The sequence below is a fragment of the Triturus cristatus genome, chromosome 5_1 (assembly GCF_964204655.1).
Source record: "Triturus cristatus chromosome 5_1, aTriCri1.1, whole genome shotgun sequence".
In the NCBI taxonomy this organism is placed as follows: Eukaryota; Metazoa; Chordata; class Amphibia; order Caudata; family Salamandridae; genus Triturus; species Triturus cristatus.
In genome coordinates, this window is record NC_140587.1 from 166,408,313 (window position 1) to 166,432,663 (window position 24,351).

The 24,351-nt window shown below is 44.1% G+C and overlaps 1 protein-coding gene across 1 annotated transcript in view; it reads right to left on the bottom strand.

Moving 5' to 3' along the window:
• The window catches only part of LOC146830538 (X-linked retinitis pigmentosa GTPase regulator-interacting protein 1-like), a 429,819-nt gene that overhangs the window by 81,818 nt on the left and 323,650 nt on the right, over positions 1–24,351 (bottom strand). Inside the window, exons 18-22 of the mRNA XM_085604749.1 lie at positions 19,819–20,033; positions 17,295–17,417; positions 14,784–15,032; positions 3,334–3,397; positions 2,201–2,313 (exon numbers count right to left, since the gene is read on the bottom strand). Of these exons, the coding sequence (XP_085460875.1) occupies positions 2,201–2,313; positions 3,334–3,397; positions 14,784–15,032; positions 17,295–17,417; positions 19,819–20,033 (764 nt within the window). The remainder of the gene's footprint in view (positions 1–2,200; positions 2,314–3,333; positions 3,398–14,783; positions 15,033–17,294; positions 17,418–19,818; positions 20,034–24,351) is intronic.

The window sequence follows — 24,351 nt, forward strand, 5'->3', positions numbered from 1 at the left end:
CTAAGCCACATCCTTAATTACATCGGCCACGGCTCTTTGAGAGACCCCCCGCCCCAGGTTTTTTCATCCCACTTAAAGCCCTGACTGGATCAAAAATAGCGGAACCACGCATATTTTGCAACTGACCCCACTCCTGCCCCCCTCAGCTAATGCCAACCTGAATTGACTTTTTTGCATCCCCCACGTAAGCTAGTTGCTTCCCTTAGACTTAAGTTGGGTACCTTAAGTTGGCTACAAATTGTCCTTCCTCACACTCCTAGACATGAGTGATCTCCAGTGGATTCAATCCCTCAAAAACACCTAACCCCACTCTCCTTCAAGTTCTAGAAGGTGGATCGTGAAGGATCTATTCTACGCAGACGCATTACGAGTCCTCTATTGGGTTGCGGTGATCAGACATGTTTTCCGTTCAGTTGTTGCTATCTCTTGTCCGCAAGCGCCTTGGACAGGAAGAGAAGGAACCTTTCTTTTTGCCGTTGGTGGCGGATCTACTGTCTCTCTGAGAGGTGTTTTACTATTTGTGGATCCTAAACATGTACGAGCTTTTCAATGTTCTGCGACGCAGGCTCGGTTCTTCCCTCGTGCCTCTAGGCATTTAATATGCTGAATTGTTTATCTACAAGATTGGTTATTACCAGAGATTCATTTTATGGTCAGTCTGCGTACACATTATTCCCTTACCAATTGCATAGGGCGCTCAAAAACGTAAAGTTCAATTCCAAAATAGAACTGTCTTCCAGGAGCATATCCCATGCTATTTTTATTATGCATTGTAGTTGTACAGTTTGGTCCTTTTAGGCCACCTCTGTACTATGAAGTAAAACTTCTTGTAGGGCTTGACAAACAGGCTTGAATTCATGTTTTTACACACATTAAGGACTCACACATTAGAGAGACAGCTATGAAAACAGAAAATGTAATGTGCCAAATATTCTTAACCACACACAGAATTAGTGTTGGACTGGGATTTTAAGGTTCACAACACTTATTCATGCACAATAGTCAATAGATCTTACCTACAAGAAACTTTAGCTGTTAGTTGTCGCAAATACTTAATGCGTGCTGTACTAGAAGTTACAGTGGGCGTCCAGCCAGCACATTGCTTACCTTTGTTTGGCTTTCTTTTGAATCTCATTTGCTTGCTTGATGGCTTTTTCTCTCTTATTCTGCTCATCCTTCCAGTGGAGCATAGCCGCTTTACCACCATTTTGTTTGTTTGAGTTGTATTCTTCCACATTTTAATTCTTGGAAACTACTGGTTTCCTCTTGCTTTTAGTATTCCAAGGGGTTTCTTTCTCCTGCCCCCTCGCCACTGGGTGTTGCTTCCTCCTACTTACCCACACCGCCTGTGTCCACCCGTTTCTTTTCCACCCCCAGCTCATCAATTTCTTCCTGTTGCTACAGGGATTCTTTTTTTAAAAGTGCTTTTGTGGACACTTTATTAGTCAGTCTTGACAAGGCAAGACCTATTTTCTTTTTTGTCGCAGATTTTATATAGCGCAAACTCGACCCGAAGGTACTGGGGCACTCTCGATGAGCCCCAGTCACGTTACACAAGGACACAGTCATATGTTGCTAGGCTCGGGGAGATGAAGTGATTTGCCCAGAATCACAGGGTGTTGAGCCGAGGCTCGAACCTGGTTCCCCAGCTCCGAAGTCGGCAGCTCTAGCTGAATGGCTTCATCCTCTCCCCATTTGCAATGCAGTAGGTCTCGCATTTACGTGAGTTTGAGCTATTGGCATTGTAAATAACAATGCCTTTTATTTATGTTTTTGTTTTTAAAACATAAATAAAACACATTGTCATTTACAACGCCAATAGCTTAAACTCGCGTAAATGCGAGACCTATTGCATTGCAAATGCTTGTTCTATTTTTTCGTGCATTTCCATACATATACATAGGAGGTCTTTACATGGTACATGGCAAAGCATCATGACATGAACAATGTATGCAGATGTGCGGAATGTAAATGCAACGTATTGCCATTGCTGAGGGAGAAGAAGGGCTTCACCTGCCCCGAGTCATGACCCTCCTCACACTCATCAGTGGAAATAAATGACAAACTGCACTGTGCACATCTGCATAGATACCAAATGCATATGACATCTGAGAACACCCACAATAAATGACCCTACGCACATCGCTGTCCATTCACATCCCAATACAGCATCCCCCAGTCCATTCTTTTGACCACTCACAGGTGTGGGCCTTTTCCTCGGCCGTGCCGCCACCACAGCATCATCGCTGTCTGTGCTCAGCGCCTCGCTCACATCCGAAGCCAGCTCGGAGTCTCCACTCACATGTGCGTGGTCTGCAAGAGAGGGTTCACAATATTGCTTGGTCAATGAACGCCAGCGTGAATGGAGAGCCCGGCAGAGAACAGCATGCCATGACGCACAATGCAAAATACCGCCTCAACCCCATCTATGCCACAATAAAGCTCAGTGTGCCCTGGATCACAGTGGAACACCCGCCCCTAATGTCGAAAGAGCTGAAGCCAACAATTCGGCGAAATATTCGGCTCATCGTTTTGGTTTCGTTTTACCAGTTTTAAAAGAGGAAGTGAATGTTTTCATTACTTTTGTCATCAAAAGAAGCCTTGACTGAACTTACACATTTTTGCTGTAAATTTTTTTATACAAATGAAACTATTACGTTTTCAAAACACGGCAGATTTTATTTTCTCACAAAAGTAACGCATGCCAAAGAAGCGATTCCTCACAACATTTGAAGTTTCCCCAAATCTGCTAGGAATTTTCAGTGTTATCTTCCAACATTCTTTGTCTTTGTTCTAAAAACAAATATTGCTCCTGTGGGCACCGCGCTGCAGCCTCTCATGAAAGTGCCCTGTGCGCCACGACACATTTCCAAGGATACCTCTCAATGATCTCACCGTGGGGGCTTTCACATTGAGGAGCACCTACAGTAGCTCGACTCGCCCCTGTACTTGTGCAAATCTAAAACATCAGTGGCCTCCCTAGCAAAGCAAGCAACAGACACAAACCGTTTCCATGGATTCCAAGAGTGCAGCCCAGCCACGAACAACTGAAAAATAGCAAATATGGCACCAAAAACAAATAGGATTGAAAGGATTGGGCTCATGTCTGCACTTCATCAGAGCCATTGGACAGTGCAGTCTGCAAGCTACTTGTGTTGGGTTTCATGAGGTCTGGGTATCCAGGCGTCAATACCTACTCTTCTGCGGTAACAACGGACGGCTTACACTGCCCCTGCACCATCAGAGTGTCTCACTCACTCGCTTCCTCCGCCCCAAAGCCTGTCTCCGCTGTGGCGGGTTCCACCACTGAACGCTCTTCCTGTAGCGCCTTACCTGGCAGTGCCACCACTCGCTCCTGCGGTCTTCTCGCTTCCTTTCGCGGCGGCACCACAATCACCTTAGTATGGAGAGAACAAGTCACAAGATGAGGTCTTAAGAACAAGATACAAGAAGACTAGTTGTGAAACTGTGTACAGACTCCCTCTTAGACTTGACAACATTTGAACAAAGCACTGATGAATACACATATAGCACACTGATGCACATTAACTTGAAGAAACCCTTGGCTGATGAAACAAGTCGGCTAAAACAAACATGGATATTTTTTCTCAAAACCGCTTTGTCGGACTTGCCACTTTTATTTTGCCAAATTTCTTTTTTGCTGAATTTCTTTATCTCCCATTTTCAACCGCAGAGATCCAGCCACCCATTTAACAAGACTTTTCTGCAACTGTGTGCCTACCATTCCCCCCAGTCTTTGCTACCTTTATCAGAGGAGGATAATGGCTATTTGATCATGTTTGGAAGTTCTAGAACGTTGATTTGTTCGTACGAGATCGTAGGTAGGGGTTGCAGGGTGTCATTCGAATCTCAGGAGCATGTCGTATGCATCTGCTCAGCCCTGATGGACATGCGCAGATGACAATTGAAGCCTGAGTTCAAGAAACTGGGAGGCATCATTGGGGCATTGAACCCAGAGAACACGGCCCTAAACATCATACACCTGGCATATTGTAAGTTCAAGCAGCCTATCAGCCACACAGGAAGCACAGGTCCCAAGGTGTCAATAGTATGAAACAGCCATCGGAGGACGCAACAACGATAACCATTTTAAGCAGCTTTCGTCGTAACTCCATTCTTCTCATCTAATGATTCTGGAAGTTTCACTTTAGCTTCATACCATCGACATCACTCCCTTATGTCCTACAGCACACCCCGGGGTAGACTCTACTTCCCTGAAACGCCATCTATGCGTAACGAAGGGCACTAGGTTTAATTGAGAGACTGGGCAACTTAAAAAAATGGTAGAATTCTGCTCAAGGAATATGGAACACTAAGTTGTGGGTTGTGTGAAAACAAGTCACATCAGCTGCCCGCCATAAATTCCTGTAACTCTGAATCCCGCACTAAATTGCAGCAGCATTATGTGGAACAAGCAAACTCGACTTAGAGCTTTTATCTAACCATTGACTGCCTCACTGATGAGCTGTTCGACAACAGTATTAATTACCGCAACAAGTCAACTTTTGGATTCTGCACTGGATTACGAATACCTATGCACTTTAGCGCTACTGTGCACTTGCTGTATATGACAGTTATCTGTTTTAGAAGGACATTTTTATCCAAATGTAAATACTAACATATAAATGTCACATTTTCCTTGATTGCGATCAATGTAGCACAGTGTCAAGTTCGATTGATGTTTTATATATATATATATTCACTGAAAAAACCATAGGTTTCACACACGTTATAGTTAGGAATTAGCATTTAAAAAACCTTGCAAATTCAGTGAAAAAACCATAGGTTTCACACATGTTATAGTTAGCTGGAAATTTTACTGATAAAAAACCAATGAAATTCCCCCGTTATAGTTAGTGCAGGCAACTATAACTCACGCGACCGCAATCCTCTGCTGATGACATATGTGTCTTTATGAAAAAAAATATTTGTAATATATGTATAGCTAAAATTTAATGGAAGAAGACATGGGCAAATAAGTGTCTAAATACAGTATTAGCCTCAGCAGAAGATTGCGGTCGCGTGGGTTGTAGTTGCCTGCACTAACTATAACGGGGGAATTTCATTGGTTTTTTATCAGTAAAATTTCCAGCTAACTATAACATGTGTGAAACCTATGGTTTTTTCACTGAATTTGCAAGGTTTTTTAAATGCTAATTCCTAACTATAACGTGTGTGAAACCTATGGTTTTTTCAGTGAATTTGTACGTTTTTTTAAATGCTAAGTTACTTTACGCCATTCGTGGCGTGCGCGCCCACTTAACGCAGTTCGTTCCGTGCGCGCACGGTGCGCTTCGCGCACCGTGCGCGCACAGTGAGCACGCGGTGCGCTTCGCGCACATGGAGGACATATGATGCGCTTCGTTGTGAAAGGTAATATTTTAATTTTTTACATCTCAAATATGGAGAAGTGGGGATAGTATGGATAATTATTTTTTTTTTTATTAATTTTTACCGTACGCGTACGGTAAGCGTAATCGGCGAAATTATCGAAAAAATTAAAATTCCGTTTTTGGCCTTGGGGGATCTTTGAGGACTCCCTCAACATCGCTAGGTGCTTAGGAGCTGTCTAAACAGCCCCTTTACATGTTTTTTGCCTTTGTTTTTTAACCCCCTCTCAGACTGCGAGAGAGAAAATGGCGGCCGCCGCTTCCTCGTTTCGACCGATTCAAATGTTTACTAAGATCTAACAGCCAATCAGAATCGCGCTCGCGCACGGCGGCGTGCGCGTACGGTAAGCGCACCGTAAGCGCACCGTAAGCTGGCTCAGATATATATATTGATTTAAAGGCTATTTTCTCAGAATCTACTGAACAGATTTACACCAAACCTACAAAAGGCACTTCCTTGACCTGTAGACTACCTCTCTGCCAAATTTCAAGGAACTCTGTTCAGCCGTTCGGGCTGTAGCTGTGTCTAAAGGTCCTATGGAAAAATGCATGGGAAAAACGCGTTTTGGGACCCCCCTTTTATCTCAGCCCCCGCTTGACGAATCCCCCCCGAGACTTTCAGGGTAGGAGCATAGCGTAGCGCCCCATTAGTTTTGAAAATTTTGCGAGGATTCGTCGACCGGCGCCAAAGTTATTCCAAATAGAATGTTGCGGTTTTCCTATGGAAACAGGGTCCTAACTATAACTACCTACTGGCGACCGCCAGTAGGTAATATATAACTTTTCACATTTGTCCCCAAACAAGCGCACTCCTCGCCAGGACAATAATGATAGCTCAACAAGGCAAAGGGGAGCACGTTTCTTCAAGTATTTCTCTGCCCTTGATAAAGTTTTTGCCTTGCTGCTGCCCGTGAACAAGGAATGGAAAATTTTGAAACGCGTTGGGCAGAGAAATACTTGAAGAAACGTGCTCCCCTTTGCCTTGTTGAGCTATCATTATTGTCCTGGCGAGGAGTGCGCTTGTTTGGGGACAAATGTGAAAAGTTATAGATTACGGCGAGTCCAGCCGTTGAGCGCACCACCGCCAGTTACTAAAGGTGGGTCTGCGGCTTTGTGAGGAAAAGCCATGCAGGACGCCAGGACGCTCACATGTGACAAGACAGAGGCGCTTTGTTTCTTTCAGCTTATCAGGGGTATTGAACTTATAATTTTTGTTATTTTGCAGCACTGCAAGCCATTGAAGCAAAACGGACTGTGTTTACCAGCATGCATTGCGATAGGAATACTCACCTGAGTCTAATTAAAAGGTCATAAAGCGGAAGTATTCACAGTCTCTTGATAAAGTTTTTGCCTTGCTGCTGCCCGTGAACAAGGAATGGAAAATTTTGAAACGCGTTGGGCAGAGAAATACTTGAAGAAACGTGCTCCCTTTTGCCTTGTTGAGCTATCATTATTGTCCTGGCGAGGAGTGCGCTTGTTTGGGGACAAATGTGAAAAGTTATAGATTACGGCGAGTCCAGCCGTTGAGCGCACCACCGCCAGTTACTAAAGGTGGGTCTGCGGCTTTGTGAGGAAAAGCCATGCAGGACGCCAGGACGCTCACATGTGACAAGACAGAGGCGCTTTGTTTCTTTCACCTTATCAGGGGTATTGAACTTATCATTTTTGTTATTTTGCAGCACTGCAAGCCATTGAAGCAAAACGGACTGTGTTTACCAGCATGCATTTTGATATGAATACTCACCTGAGTCTGATTAAAAGGTCATAAAGCGGAAGTATTCACAGTCTCTAGATAAAGTTTTTGCCTTGCTGCTGCCCGTGAACAAGGAATGGAAAATTTTGAAACGCGTTGGGCAGAGAAATACTTGAAGAAACGTGCTCCCCTTTGCCTTGTTGAGCTATCATTATTGTCCTGGCGAGGAGTGCGCTTGTTTGGGGACAAATGTGAAAAGTTATAGATTACGGCGAGTCCAGCCGTTGAGCGCACCACCGCCAGTTACTAAAGGTGGGTCTGCGGCTTTGTGAGTAAAAGCCATGCAGGACGCCAGGACGCTCACATGTGACAAGACAGAGGCGCTTTGTTTCTTTCACCTTATCAGGGGTATTGAACTTATAATTTTTGTTATTTTGCAGCACTGCAAGCCATTGAAGCAAAACGGACTGTGTTTACCAGCATGCATTGCGATATGAATACTCACCTGAGTCTGATTAAAAGGTCATAAAGCGGAAGTATTCACAGTCTCTTGATAAAGTTTTTGCCTTGCTGCTGCCCGTGAACAAGGAATGGAAAATTTTGAAACGCGTTGGGCAGAGAAATACTTGAAGAAACGTGCTCCCCTTTGCCTTGTTGAGCTATCATTATTGTCCTGGCGAGGAGTGCGCTTGTTTGGGGACAAATGTGAAAAGTTATAGATTACGGCGAGTCCAGCCGTTGAGCGCACCACCGCCAGTTACTAAAGGTGGGTCTGCGGCTTTGTGAGGAAAAGCCATGCAGGACGCCAGGACGCTCACATGTGACAAGACAGAGGCGCTTTGTTTCTTTCACCTTATCAGGGGTATTGAACTTATCATTTTTGTTATTTTGCAGCACTGCAAGCCATTGAAGCAAAACGGACTGTGTTTACCAGCATGCATTTTGATATGAATACTCACCTGAGTCTGATTAAAAGGTCATAAAGCGGAAGTATTCACAGTCTCTAGATAAAGTTTTTGCCTTGCTGCTGCCCGTGAACAAGGAATGGAAAATTTTGAAACGCGTTGGGCAGAGAAATACTTGAAGAAACGTGCTCCCCTTTGCCTTGTTGAGCTATCATTATTGTCCTGGCGAGGAGTGCGCTTGTTTGGGGACAAATGTGAAAAGTTATAGATTACGGCGAGTCCAGCCGTTGAGCGCACCACCGCCAGTTACTAAAGGTGGGTCTGCGGCTTTGTGAGTAAAAGCCATGCAGGACGCCAGGACGCTCACATGTGACAAGACAGAGGCGCTTTGTTTCTTTCACCTTATCAGGGGTATTGAACTTATAATTTTTGTTATTTTGCAGCACTGCAAGCCATTGAAGCAAAACGGACTGTGTTTACCAGCATGCATTGCGATATGAATACTCACCTGAGTCTGATTAAAAGGTCATAAAGCGGAAGTATTCACAGTCTCTTGATAAAGTTTTTGCCTTGCTGCTGCCCGTGAACAAGGAATGGAAAATTTTGAAACGCGTTGGGCAGAGAAATACTTGAAGAAACGTGCTCCCCTTTGCCTTGTTGAGCTATCATTATTGTCCTGGCGAGGAGTGCGCTTGTTTGGGGACAAATGTGAAAAGTTATAGATTACGGCGAGTCCAGCCGTTGAGCGCACCACCGCCAGTTACTAAAGGTGGGTCTACGGCTTTGTGAGGAAAAGCCATGCAGGACGCCAGGACGCTCACATGTGACAAGACAGAGGCGCTTTGTTTCTTTCACCTTATCAGGGGTATTGAACTTATAATTTTTGTTATTTTGCAGCACTGCAAGCCATTGAAGCAAAACGGACTGTGTTTACCAGCATGCATTGCGATATGAATACTCACCTGAGTCTGATTAAAAGGTCATAAAGCGGAAGTATTCACAGTCTCTTGATAAAGTTTTTGCCTTGCTGCTGCCCGTGAACAAGGAATGGAAAATTTTGAAACGCGTTGGGCAGAGAAATACTTGAAGAAACGTGCTCCCCTTTGCCTTGTTGAGCTATCATTATTGTCCTGGCGAGGAGTGCGCTTGTTTGGGGACAAATGTGAAAAGTTATATATATATATATATATTCAATACCAGTCGGGTCCTTCCGGGATCCAAGCCCTAGTCAGGTGGTGCGCTGTCCGGCGAACCCAATGCCGGATAATCCAATTAACGATCCAAAGAAGAGAAAACGCACTCTCAGAGGTCAGTTGTTTTTTAATTAACAATCGCTACGCGTTTCGACACAACTCGTGTCTTGCTCACACGATTTTTTGCATGGTTCCTGAACGTACATATAGTCATACGTAAACACAAAAGAAGTACTAACATGTTGCTCACTCTAAGCTGTGCGTATGGCCGCCATTTCTGAACGGGTTTAGAACTCATAGAATTCAATGAGTACGTACATGTTCCCTTCACAAGGAGTCAGCAATTGGACTGTACAACAAGATAATACTCAGCATTACTGAACTGTAAGTCATGGTAATGAAAAATCATAGTAACGAAAAATTGGGTGACTGGTCCGAGTTTACCATACAATGAACAACTGGTGCAGACTTGAAAGCATTGCTAAAAACTTTATCGATTGCATGTTACCTCACACTAGCAGATTTATTATAAAATAGGGTTACTAAAGCCAGGTGAGCTATAAGTATATATGTCAAGCGGACTAGTGCCTCATACGTTAGTGTTTACGTGCTGACATGCTGAAATACAAAATCTGCTAATTGTATATTTATAACGCCCAGCTTGGGGTTCTCGGACTCAGAACCCAATTGTAGATTCATCGGAGGACTAGTGCCCCACATTCAAAATGCACCCGTAAAATCTGAAAGCATGCCTCAAATGCCAGATGGCAAGTTAAAGCTGGGAGCAGTTAGTACTTCTAAATTACAACCACTTAGTGGTTAGCGCCAAACAAAATAACAACAGTGCATGCTACAGAACAGTGAATAAAATGTGCAGTTCTTATCTCATAGAGCGTGTTGTGGCATCCTCATGAAGAAAAGGATAGGGAACCTGTGCCGTGAGTTCTAAACCCGTTCAGAAATGGCGGCAATACGCACAGCTTAGAGTGAGCAACATGTTAGTACTTCTTTTGTGTTTACGTATGACTATATGTACGTTCAGGAACCATGCAAAAAATCGTGTGAGCAAGACACGAGTTGTGTCGAAACGCGTAGCGATTGTTAATTAAAAAAACGACTGACCTCTGAGAGTGCGTTTTCTCTTCTTTGGATCGTTATATATATATATATATATATATATAGTACCAATTATTAATTAATAAAAACAATAAAAAGTATTCTACGTACTTGAAATTTTATAAACTCCTTTGTATTTTTTGTAATATGACAATGCTTTGCAAACTATTTAGGAATAGAAATAGGAATTTAGACAGCTATATAATATTTTTAAGTGATTTCTTCCTCGTTTTACAATTTCAAATTTATATTGTAAAGGGGAAAATATACTGGCGTTTGCTCATTTGCTCAACTTTTACAAGCCTTAAAATAAAAATACTTACCATGTCAGTGAAATATTGGCTATGTGGCAGCCCTAATTCTCCATTTTTGCACTCCCATTTCACTTTCTCCTTCTTAACAAGCCTGCTTAACTCTTAGCCCAGCTAATGGCACTGTTCCTTTTCTACATTTGAGTTTAAAAACAATTGAGATTTCCCCCCTGCTTTTGCCCATCTTTGCCCCTTTTTTCATAACTGTCACTTCTCCTCTCCCAACAGTGCGGCATGAAGTCAGGGCTTTCATCGGTTCCTTGGCGGCCACTTCTCCCAGCTTCACCCGCTGGTAGACAAACAACACAGACTATTGCCACTTCATCAATTAAAAGATACTCTCCCATGCGCCTGCTCTTTTTTGCTTCATATTTAATATTTCGTTTTTTTCGTCTTTAAAATTAATTCAAATAAATATGCTTAGAATTACCTAATGGAAAAGTGTAAACGCCGGGGTGTTTCCGAATGATGTGTTTATTTTACATGGAAACCATGCTATCAAAATTGCCTTCCATCAACTAATATCCTGTGGTCGGGTTTTTTGTGTTTTGAGTTCAATCAAGATTTATCATCTGTTGGGTTTTCACTGAGATAAAGAAGTGCTATTTTGAGCAACCAAATGAAATTCCCTGATTGTTCTGGAATGCTGGCTACCAATTTGCCTGAACCCCAACAATGACCCTTGCCTCTACTTTCTAATACATGTAATTAGCCTCACAATTCCCTCAAATAGAGTTATTTAAAGTTAAAGTATTAGAGAATGCCGACTCAAAGAGATCCTCTAGTAAAAGAGAACCCTTTGTCAAAGCAAAATTAGAGGTAAGTAAAATACCTTGGCTACAAACTACTAAAATAAAGAACCTATAACAACAACAAAAAAGGAATCACTATTTAAAGAGAACCCTCTGACTGAAGTCAAACAAACCACAAATACAAAATCCTAGAGAGCAGATTCTTCGGGTAAAAACCAAGACAAGACAAAGGGCAATGCAAAACTGAAGACAAAGAAAACCACTAAACAAAGACAATGCCTGTGGAAAGAGAAGCAGGAGTCACAGAAAACATTCACCCAGACAACTCAAAAGACACACTTTAATAGAGTGTCTTGTACAATAGAATAACCAGCAAAGACAGCTGTGAGGGAGCGATTTCATATCAAAGAGAAGCCATGTCAAAGAGATGCCCTAGACAAAGTCAAAGCGATACCAAATGGTTGAGTCCCATGCTCTCCATTCCATGCCACTGGAATCAAGCTATCCTGGCTGAAGAGGGGCGAAACCCCGAAACCCGTCCTAGGATGCTTGATTCCGGTCCAGGAAGACATGGCTTGGCAGTTCGGGCTGGACTGTTCCCATGAGGCACAGGGTAAAGACTGATTTGCATATGGCCATGTCTGAACTGGGGTGGCGTGGTGAGCAAAATAATGATGGCTTTAGGCTCAGATCTCTGTACTGGGGTGAATGTATGACATTGTTCTGCATTCTGTCCATCAACTGTTGTTTTTGCATTTGTCACCCCGAGTGGGACGGGTATGCTCAGACGGGAGTCCCGTGCTCTCCATGCCACTGGAATCAAGCTATCCTGGTTGAAGTGGGTTGAAACCCCGAAACCAGTCCTAGGATGCTTGATTCCGGTCCAGGGAAGACATGGCTTCGCAGTTCGGGCTGGACTGTTCCCATGAGGCACAGGGTCAAGACTGATTTGCATATGGCCATGTCTGAACTGGGGTGGCGTGGTGAGCAAAATAACGATGGATTTAGGCCCAGATCTCTGTACTGGGGACAATGTATGACATTGTTCTGCTTCTGTCCATCAACTGTTGTTTTTGCACTAGACAAAGTCAAAGCAAATCCTTAAACAAACAGAACTCAAGGAAAATCCTTAGACAAAAATATGCCTGTGTTTTTGACTTCGCGTAGAAGCAAAGCAATAGGCATTGGTATAATAATATCAAGATGTGTGGTCTGGAAGCCAGATTCTTTTTATCACCGTCACAAGACAACCCTGTTACCTAGGTTTCTTTCACCATTACGACTGTATGCAGATATTAACTTATACATACAAAATACACTCAGATAAACAGTTAAAAGCCATAAAAATCTGAAAACATAAAACATGTGTAATATGCTTAATATTGAGAATAAGAACATTCAAAGTTCCCAATTCTAAACCTTGGTATCAATTAATTGTTATTTCTTTTAAGACAGTCACAGAGTACCATACATAAATCAATACTGCAAGGCAATGTTTTTGATAGGGTAGGTGCTGGAGAAAGAAGATAGCAGATTTCTAACGCCTAAAATTATGCTCACGCAGAATCGGTACAATCAAACGCTTCCTCAGATACCATAATATTTACGAATAAAGTGCTCTGTACATTGTTCTGATACATTATCACATGGGTACCTAGGAAGCATAGGAGACTAATCATTAATTTTGGGAAAAGATACTAAATGATGGATAATATTGCACCTAAATCTTGTTAGAACATATCTATATTGTACACATTTTCCGATAAAATTGGCGTCCACAGTTGGTTAGCGGCATTTCAAGATTGATAGCACTAAAACATTTAGCTTTATATATAATACTTAGCTCTTTCACCCTTTTTACCCCAAGTTCAGCAGAAAAAGGAATTGGTAGCAGCAACTGTTTTTCAAACTGTTGACCAAGTCAAATGGCACCTTGCAGGGGCCAGAACAGTGAAGAAATTTTCCCCAGAATAAGCCACTTCAACATGTTTCTGGGCTGCAAAGAAGCCATGGAACACCTGCTTTAATGTCATACAAGGACCGTCATCTTTTTCAAACAACTGATTCTGCGGCTTCCCCAGTGGAACACCTGCAATGGTACTTTAGAGGGCGTTTGGTGCCATAAATCGGCCATACTCCCTCCCCACCGCGTTTGTGGTTCACCCACACTATTAAATGTCAGGGCAAAGCTGGTGGAGCTTCAACAGACATCACTAGTATAAAAATTTGACCTGGCAAGCCATCTGCCACTGAACTGACATGTCATAGTGACAATGTTCATTCCTAATTACTGGCAGGGCGACCATTACTCATTTCCCCTTCTCTGTGCACTCATGCAACGCATGATAATCCTGTGAAGGGAAAACACATAAGGACCCTCACGAGCAAAAAGAGAAAACTTTCAGTACATTTTGTTTTCAGAAAATAAAAAATCTTGATCAAGCAGGCACATTAATATCACACCTGTTCAGCAAAGTTCAATGCCTTTCATGGAGCTGACGCTGAAAGCACAGACATGCCGGATTACGTCTAGGATACCTAAATATGGTGTATGGTCCTGTGTCAGGGAAGTGGAGACCATAGCCTCTGTTGAGCTGGCAGGCCATTGTGCCACCCACCAGGATCTGAAGAAGCCTGTTAGCCATTGCATTTTTATGTTCATTGAAAAATTAGAGTGTTCAAGCAGGCCGGTCACCTGAATACTTCAGCTAGGAATAATGGAATAGGACTCCGGTTCTATTTTGAAAAGAAAAAAAAAAAAGAGAACCAACTTCACTAATTTGTGGCACTGGGACCTATGGATTAGGACTTTCAACTATGAATTTGTTGAAGGTTGTGGATCTTTTGCATTAGTGGGAGATGTCAGGTCATTAGTAGTTTGATAAGTCATAAGTCTTGAATTTGGATAATGCACTATGCCTTGCATCACTAGCCTTTACATTATTGTCAGAATGGGCCCCATGCTGGGCTTCCGAGAGGCACATCTGGTCGCTGAGTGTCCAATTGATGGTGAACAGAGTCAACCTCGAATGAAGAGGTGACCTGGGGGCATAAACCAAGGTAGTAAAGTACCACTTTTTTCATCAATATGTTTAACCTGGTAAATCCTTTTTTTGTTCTGATTATTTACTTACCTGGTTCTGAAATTTGCAGATGGATACTTAAAAGCCATCCATGGCTTTACATAATTTTAGGAGTGGGAATATCTCACTTCACTGATAACTTAGGTTTCGAACTGTAGAGGAAATGTGATCATCTTGTGTCGACAAGAGACCTCTAGCTCTGATGAACATGTGGGAATGCCACCATCCCTGAACACACCGAAGTGGAAGTTCCACCCAGTTCAGGCACACACAGATTTCCTTACCCAACTCACTGCTCCCTGGTTCCCTCGGTACTTACCTCCTTTGAGTCCCTTTTAACAGATTTTCCATCTGAGTAGCGCTGATGGTTGGGATGACGAGTGGGTGCATGGGGACTGGACTGCCGGACCACCTCACTGACGCCAGCAGGAGCATCCAACCTCTTGGGCGCCTTCATGGGTTCCTTTTCTGCCTCCCTGAGAGAGCCAACTTTCATTTTCTTTCGGTGACTCTCCACCTGCGGGCTCTCAGAAGGTTCACCAGTTGTGGCTAGTGTCCTGCTCTGTTTCTGGAAAAGGAGAAGACTACATTACTACCTTTGACTGGCTTTCTTTGGTAAAAAAAAATAAAATAGAAAAACACTTGTCATACAGTCCCCCAGCACATGCAGACAACCTTAATAAAACCGTGAACATAATATGACAGTGCTCCAGGTGCCCTGACTCACCATTTGTTACCTCTTTCACTTGCCTGTAAGCTGTGGGATGGATGCACATTCTTAGTGCAAACACCAGTGCTTAAAGAAATACCTCAGTCTTCCGATTCACCAATCTTTCGTTCCTGCATAGGAACTTGACCAACGTTTCTGCATGGGACTTCGACTAACAGTCCTGTGTGGGAGCTCACCTTAATACTCCTACGTCGGAGCTCAACCCAACAGTACTGCGTGGGAGAAGCACCTAACAGTCCAGCATGAGCCGCATGAGAGCTCGACCTAACAGCTGTGCAAGGGAGCTAGAACCAACAGTTCTGCGTGGGTGCTTGAAGTAACAGTCCTTCATAAGAGCTTTAGTTTGAGCTCTATTTCCCTTCCCATAGCCCCAGCTTCCCTTGCCACAATGTGCCTCCTCATTGTTTCTCTGGCTTATCTTCTTTTTCCGAGTGGCTTTAGGGTTTTGCTTTTCGAGAGTTTAAGGTGCTTGGGAATCCCTCTCTAAATCCTTCCTGACAATCAGTTCATTTTCCTCTCCAAGGCGACCAAAGCCTATCCCTCTTCCTCTGCCTTCTCCTTGGCCTCTCATTTATGCTCCTCACTGATAGTACATATCCAAACTTGGAGATGATTAGGGAATATTTTTCGAGGCTCCAGCCCTGTTTGGTTATGAGAATGTGCCTCATAGTGCTCCTTGTCTGCTAGTTTGCAACCACTCATCAGTACAGTATGAGATGTTAGTATACAGAGAAATCATTTTTTAATAAGGACTTGAAGGTCATCACTCACCAAAATGAACAGAGCCACCACCTCCAGATCTTTATTTTCACTGCACCTAATTGCAGATCACGAGCTCCTTCAGACCTTTCCTCTCCAGAGCTGATCATGCATGGTCTTTTGTGTCTGCCTCCTCATTAAGCCCACCAGCCAGTGCCCCGTTGTGGATCCCCACTGCTGCTACAGGATTGACACCAGCCATGAATGACTTAAAAAGAACCCATTCCAGAGGGAGAAGAGATTTGCTGTGGCTTGTCCTTAACTAAGATCCTATTCTGGTGAGTCTTTTTGCTCTGAACCTCTAGACCCAACTCTGGAGTGACTGCATATGTATACACCTCCAGAACTTCTAGAAAGCATAGACTTTCCTCCTCTGAGCTCCACCCTCCTCCCCGACCTCCTCCTCCTCCTCCTCCGCCTCCGCTACCTCTTCAAGCCCTGTTCTTGTGTGCCTTTTGACTGCTGCTCCACTTCTGGTCTCAGATTAATTCAGATGTATTCTTCTGGGGCTGATGGAGATCAGACCTTCTGCTCTGCCTCCTCCCCCTTGATTCCTTGTGCAAGGGCAATCATCACCATCACCGCTGCTTCTTAATGCTCAAACAAATCTAAAATCAGATCAGAATCTTGTCTTCTAAAAGCATAAAGTCAGTGAATTCGTTATGCAGCTTTAGGTCCAAAACACTGCCTCTCGGCTTTAATTATACTTACTTCTAACATTACCATTCCAAAATCCTTTGTTTTGCACTCCCAGTGGTAAAATAATTGCTCTTGGTGTTGCTGTGGAACCTCTGCTGCAGCTCCATTTCCTACAAATTCAAAGCTCTAGTACATAGTCAGGAGTCCCTGCTCTGACTCCAGGCTGTATCTGTGCTCAGTTCTCGCACCCCTTGCACAAGAATATCTACTCAAACTTCTGTTTCTGCTATTGTCCAGCCCTAGAACTTGGACTCTTTCAGGCTTGACTTTTTCTTAGACATACCTCCCTTCAGTCTGGAATATGTCCTCTAGCTCTAGCTCTGGAATATGCGTTCTTGCTTCAGGATGTATTTCTGACCTCTAGTGCAGCATCTAAGGACCCTACTCCTTGGCTCCAGTCTCCATTTTGTCACCCCTAGCTCTCGAACATCTGCTCGGACTCCAGCTCTGTTCTTCATTAGCTTTCACACCCTAAGTACAGAACATCTAGTGGGGTTTCACTGCCCACAATGACCACGTCTGCAGCTCTTGCCTTTAGCACCTCAGCTCTTCATGGAACTCAATCCGGCAGTACTGGGATAGACATCTATCCTCGGATGAGCAGAGTAAGGGACTGGCTCTCGACCAGAGGTCTGTACTCACCTTGTAATCTCCTCCACTGGGCTTACTCTCATAGTAGGTAACTTTCCTGATGTTGGACTGCAACGTCCTTTTCGCCCTGTAGCCAGAAGTAGAAATCTGCTGCCCAGTGTCTCCTGCATAGGCCTGCATAGAAGAGAGTAAGGGTGTGAATGGAGTGCTAGGCCACATGCACATTGACTGTACTAACAAATCACAAACAAGGAGCACACAAGCACAGGAGGCAACATCTATAGCACTGACACCGCTATATAGATTAAATACCAGCACATAAACATTACAAGGTTGAACATGCATCAACGCACACAGAAATACAGAAGACAGAAACACTGATAATTACAATGTATAATTATGGATGAACAAAACATCACATCACAGCATATATAAGCATAGCCGATGCAAGCGGAAGATATATACAGACAAATCACAGAACACACATGCAGAAGACCATGAAAAACATAAAATTTAAGATATCACATTTACTCATAAGCATAAAACATCCAAACTCCCAACATCCGTGCCAATATCTATAATAGTAAAAACACAGACATATTTTGTATTCGGTGGCATGAAATGGCAGCCAACTCAAGGCGTGTTGTCTTCCAGAAAGACAGCAGAGAAGGGTGATTCTCCATGGCAGGTGTCAGGCCAGTTCTCTGGGACTAATGGACAATGCTGATAACAAGTGTGCCTGCTGTCCCTGGAACCAAGGGAGCCCGATAGCGTTGCAAGCTCCCTGGACTCCATGGACTTTCGCTTTGGCTTTGCTTCTCGGAGGGTAGCAAGAGTGAGCAGTTAAGGCTTACTGCAAGAGTGTGGTGTGCCAGAGCCTCCGATACAGGTACATCCAGAAAGGAATACAATAATTGGGATGCTGAGGGGTGCGTTTTCTTTCTAACAAGTATGAGACTTTTATCCATTTGGAAATTCCAATGGTGTATTAATCACGGGTGCATAAAATATCTAAACCTCTTCTGAGAGGTCATTCTTAAAGGAACGTCCACTCAGATCACCCAGGACCGTGGCATCCGTGCGGAATTTAATAATTCTCTTTGTGAGCCCATCTGCATGAAAGGTGCTTGATTATCTATCACAGCAGGGGTACACCCCTTTGTCAGCCACAACCTGGCCAGGTTACTATACAGAGAATTCGTCACTAAAGAACAGAGGCCATCGAGGACTCTACCTCTCTTTGATTCCATCATTGGTATCCTCCATGCCTCATAATCATTAATGCCAAATTCGTCACACAGCCCTGCTTCTCGACACTCAATCATATGCTACCTGGAGAATAAAATCTTCTATATCTTTTTGCCTTCCATATTATTCAATCCTGAAACCTAGGAGGATATAGGATTAAAGCTCCTTCAATTCCTATCTGGGAAAATGTCCTAAAGGCTATGATGAAAGGAACACCTAAGGCTTAACCCCGGGGCAACCGTGTACCTCTTCCCTACCCTGTCTGAAGATATTCCGATTGCTACTGATGCCGCCACGGTCATTGGTACCCCAACTCTCAACACATCCACCAAATCCATATGAATATGATCTACTCTAGAACCATTCAAATGTGTGTGTTCTAGCCACCTCCTTGTCCATCTGGGAGCTTTAGAGGGTAATCTTCTTGAGGGATCCACTACCCAGGATCAAGAGGGCTACCGGCGTATGCCGTGCCTCCTGGCAGTGACCGTGTTTGAATCCTCAGCCTACAGAGATCTCAGGACAAGACGGGGCAGGTGTTTCTCTGCACCCAGTGAGATAAGCCCTCTGGGCTGGACTTACAAACACTCTCCTTCGACTTCCTGCATGATGGTCCAAGCAGGGCCCTTAATTGCCAAAGCATTCTGAAACAGCTGGATATGCAGACAGATGTTCACTTCATTTTGTTCTAAGCAGATGGTTGTTGTTTTCAACTGGTGATGGTAAAAGAGCACACTGGTAGCCAAAGGTTCCACAACAGATCAGGCTCATAACCCGCCAGCAAGGTATCTACCTTGAGAAACTTTATTGCCAAAATGAGCTGCAGAGAGAAACGAGTCCGCAGCCTCAGGACCTCATAATGTTTTGACCTCATGAGTTACAAAACTTGAACTAAATATATCTATATTTAAACATACACTAAGAAATAACAACAACTGCAAAAAATGGACTCCTCCATGCCAGACTAGTGTCATCTTACCTAATGATTAATAACCCATCCACCTTGACTGATGTAAGAACAGTGCAACCTGAAACTCTCATACCACCATACTTTTCTGAGGCTGCAGTCTCTAGGGAATTCGAAGTCAGGCAAGATTGATACACTGGCGACTACATCACTTCAAACTACTACCAGCCAAGTGCACTTAGTGTACACAAACCACTCCTCCCTCTGTGCCTCCTGCCCCGCCCTAATCCAGCCCCAAATCTGCAAAAAATGACATGATAATAACCATGTTATTATCATTTTATTTTTCTTGCTCAAAGAGGAGTGGGGAGAGGCTCCGTCGCCTTAGCGGAGGAGCCGCCGCTGGCAGCCATTCCTTACCTGTGCAAGGATGCCAGCCCTAAGACCTCCGTCCTCCTGAAGGAGCCCCCTCTCTTGCTCTCTGAGAGCCTCCAGAGGTCTCGGGTCTATGCAGTCACCATGATGTGACCTCTCCACAGCAGGGTCCCCAGGAGGCTCGTACGGGGACTTCCACGCCAGACTCAGGTGGACAGAGCCGTTTGGGTTCCCACTGGAATCATTCAGGGCAAAATCTCCTGCAACACATAAGAGAAGATGTAGGTGTGTAGGGGTTAGCAAGAAGAAGTGCGCATTGGAGAATATGGTAAGGCTAAACAAAAGGAAAGGAAACAAGAGAAAATTGAGATGAAGAGGAAACAAGGAGGAGGCAAGAGAAGTGGAAAGATAAGGATGAACAAGGAAATAGAGTGAAACTACAACTAAAAGAAGACAAAACACAGAATAACGAGATGGACACAGTGAAAAAAAAGAAATATTGGAAGAAATTGTGTGAGTTACGAAAAGAAGACAGACAGAAAGTAACTGGAAAGGGTTTAAGGATTAGCTAATGCGATACCGTTAGACAAGGATGAGAAGAATGACTGGAGAAAAATACATGATGAGTAAAGGGGAAAAGTACTCCACCCATAGCAGTAAAGCTGAACAGCGATGATGTTGCAGGGGATAGAATCTAGTGGCTAAAATGCAGACTTACAGACAAGGTATTCAATAAAGACAACGATTGTTCAGGAGGCTTGAGGCAACCCCATCCGAGTCAGTCTGCCTAACGAGTAAATGCTGTTGCCCCACTTTGACGCGATGGACACAATTGCAAGAAGCGCAGGACGGACGTAAAGAGGAGGGTAGGACAGATTCTCAGAATGCTTCCTACAGGGTGGAGCTGCACCCCACATTGCTGGTTGAGGCCAGGTTGAAACCACTAACACACTTCTGAGAACAGGAAAAAGCTGACAAGTTCTGCCTTTCTGCATTGATGGCCACATGTCCAGTCCAGGCCTATCGACGCCCTTCTCACCTCCTCACTGCTGGCCACATGTCCAGCCCAGGCCTATCGACGTCCTTCTCACCTCCTCACTGCTGGCCACATGTCCAGCCCAGGCCTATCAACGCCCTTCTCACCTTCTCACTGCTGGCCACATGTCCAGCCCAGGCCTATCGACGCCCTTCTCACCTCCTCACTGCTGGCCACATGTCCAGCCCAGGCCTATCGACGCCCTTCTCACCTCCTCACTGCTGGCCACATGTCCAGCCCAGGCCTATCGACGCCCGTCTCACCTCCTCACTGCTGGCCACATGTCCAGCCCAGGCCTATCGACGCCCGTCTCACCTCCTCACTGCTGGCCACATGTCCAGCCCAGGCCTATCGACGCCCGTCTCACCTCCTCACTGCTGGCCACATGTCCAGCCCAGGCCTATCGACGCCCTTCTCACCTCCTCACTGCTGGCCACATGTCCAGTCCAGGCCTATCGACGCCCTTCTCACCTCCTCACTGCTGGCCACATGTCCAGCCCAGGCCTATCGACGCCCGTCTCACCTCCTCACTGCTGGCCACATGTCCAGCCCAGGCCTATCGACGCCCGTCTCACCTCCTCACTGCTGGCCACATGTCCAGCCCAGGCCTATCGACGCCCGTCTCACCTCCTCACTGCTGGCCACATGTCCAGCCCAGGGCTATCGACGCCCTTCTCACCTCCTCACTACTGGCCACATGTCCAGCCCAGGCCTATCGACGCCCTTCTCACTGCTGGCCACATGTCCAGTCCAGGCCTATCGACGCCCTTCTCACCTCCTCACTGCTCTCGTGGTGGGCAGTGCTGCAGATGTCCTACTTAAGGGTGAAGGGTCATGTATATATATTACAGTAATCAATTATCTGATAAGAGTAACTGATGCGTACAAATGATGACGATGAAATGGTAAAAACAGCTTCCCCGCGGAATGACGAGGAAAGGAAAAACGAGAAGACGGCTGCAAGGAAATGGCGGACAAGCAAACACGGAAATGGTTCTGCTGCCCATTTCAGAAGCGCTCTCTAGTCTGGCAAACGTCTCTGAAATGACCTCGAATTGACACTGGATGTCGGACCCTCCATCTTAGGTGCCATTTGGCTTCTGTCCATACAAAATGGAAGCCAGTGGGGTCAGGACTACAAACACTAAACAAACTCAACACACTTCTTTCATCCATGCAGACAGATCATGCATGCAACATACCTAATCCACATGGGTGAGATCAGAGCTCAATTGTAGGGGACTTGGAGACAATTTAACACCACTGCACAGGCAATCAAGCTCTCTCCCTTGCAGGCAACGGGTAAAAACGAACTTCCCTGCGACTGCAATCACTTCCTGTCACCAATGTCAGTCGTATGCAGCCCCGCGAGATGTCAGTCACTCGCTTTAAAAAGAAGGTGCACATGGTGTGCCCGCCTGACCACAGAGCCCCCCAGGACGGCCTTAGCTCATGTGCCTGATCATCATGTGGGCTGAGGTAGTTGCAATGGGAGGCGCTCTCAAGAGCTATGCAGTGGACCTTTCTCCATCCCAACTGATGTATGCCGGTGCAGTCATCTGTGGTAGGATTGCTTTCAGTTGCCAGTGTTATCTTTTTTGTTGTTTCAGTTTTTTGTGGGGCAGAAATCCTTTTTACGCACTAAAAATAGAAATGCATAATGTTCCCAGGCATATAGTGCATCAACCTAGTTAAAATAGAGGTGGTATCTAAAATGCACATTCAAAAAAAAAATGTTAAATAATATACTGAGTGTAAACTTATTTTGGGGTTCTTGGATGCAGTAATCTCAATTGATTTGATGTCTTCAGGGTCAAATGTTTGTGACCTAACTTATTAGGTGAATTAAGGGTCAATGGTTATATGATGTCACTTCTTGTGATATCACTGAAGTCAAAGGCATTATCATTACCGCTCTCGCTGGCTTCTTGGTGATGTGACGTCCATTGCCTAAAGATGTAGTTAAGATAGTTTGAGATGGCATGGTCCCCCATTATGGACAATCTTCAGTACAGCTGATTAGATGTGACTGCTGTTCCACTGGTATATTTCCCTACAGCAAGCCTCTCCTCAAAAAGGCCTACATTCACCTTCTCCTAGTTGTTCCCCTGAAAGTTATATAGAATATATATATATATAATTAATATATATGATTGTTGTTCTGTAAAGCTCACTCATACCATATGGTAAAACCGCACTGTAGACATCCGCTAAATAAAAGAAATACAAAAATGATGAGGGACGTTAGGTTTTAGTCGGAGTCGGATGATGTTGATGAGGTTGTTTTAGGGGCTCAGATGAAACTAAGATGGTCATGTTTGGATGTTGTTGGGTTAGGTGGAGATTATAATGACAGAATGTCACATGGAGTGTTGGAATTAAGGTTCTCAAGGGAGGCATCAGTGTTTCATGACCTCACGATTATCGTCACTGTCTAGGACCATGCTTTCTTCAGTCGGTGCATGTATAGAGTGCCTGAGGGTTAGTGTTAAAACAGGGGTTTCTGGTTGGCAGAGGGATGCACCCATTCCAAACAGGAACCACCACTCCAGTAAGGGTAAGATAGATACACGCTAAAAGATAACCTGTGCTCAACCTCTAGGAGCTTGGCACAGAGCATTCAGGCTTATCTAAAGAGGCAATGCGTAAAGTATTTGTGCAACACACACAGTTACACAATGAAAACACCACAAAAATACTCCACACAGGGTTTATATAGATTATATTTCTATGAGTAAAACAAGACCAAAATGACAACATTCCAATAAGTAAAACTGGAGTGATGAATTTTTAAAGCTAAAATGAAAATATAGTGCTTAGAGTCAAATAGCGCTAAGGCCGACCACGATGGAGGGCAGGCCAACTACAGGACTCACGCAAGTCTTGCTGAAAATGTATAAAAAATATGTGTACCTTTTGGAAAACGTTCTGAAGTTAACACTTCATACCAAACAAACATTCACATCCGTACTTACTCAAACCCACACTTCACCTAATATGTTTGAAGCACTTATCTTGAAGCAGATTTGTATGAAATATATATATATATTATAAATGTCAATATATATGAAACATCAAAGCATCAAAATAAGAACAATTCTGATAAAAACACAATTATTCCCACATGGAATCAATTATGTGCCTAAAAAGGAGAACACAAAGAGACAAACACTGTGTCATACAATTGTTAATTTGGGTACGCAATAGACGGTATCAGGCATAAGTCTCCAATCCCTGTCTATGGCTAACTAATGGCTAAACCAAATTTAACTTCCAACAAAAAGGGGCATCGACGCGTTTCGGTGGCAAAAGTTCCAATAGGGCCACCTTCTTCAGGACTCAAGAATTTTTCTCCTTAGGGTGTATATATCAATATGGCACCAGTTCCACCGGTGCGACTGCACTGTGGTAAGAGCATCTCCTCACACTGGGAGTATATGTGTGGTGCTTCAAAAGAAGCAGAGATATTACACTGATAGATTGCGGTTAATGAATGGAGAATTCATATTTATTTCGTAATGGATAAAATGGCCGGATTGGAT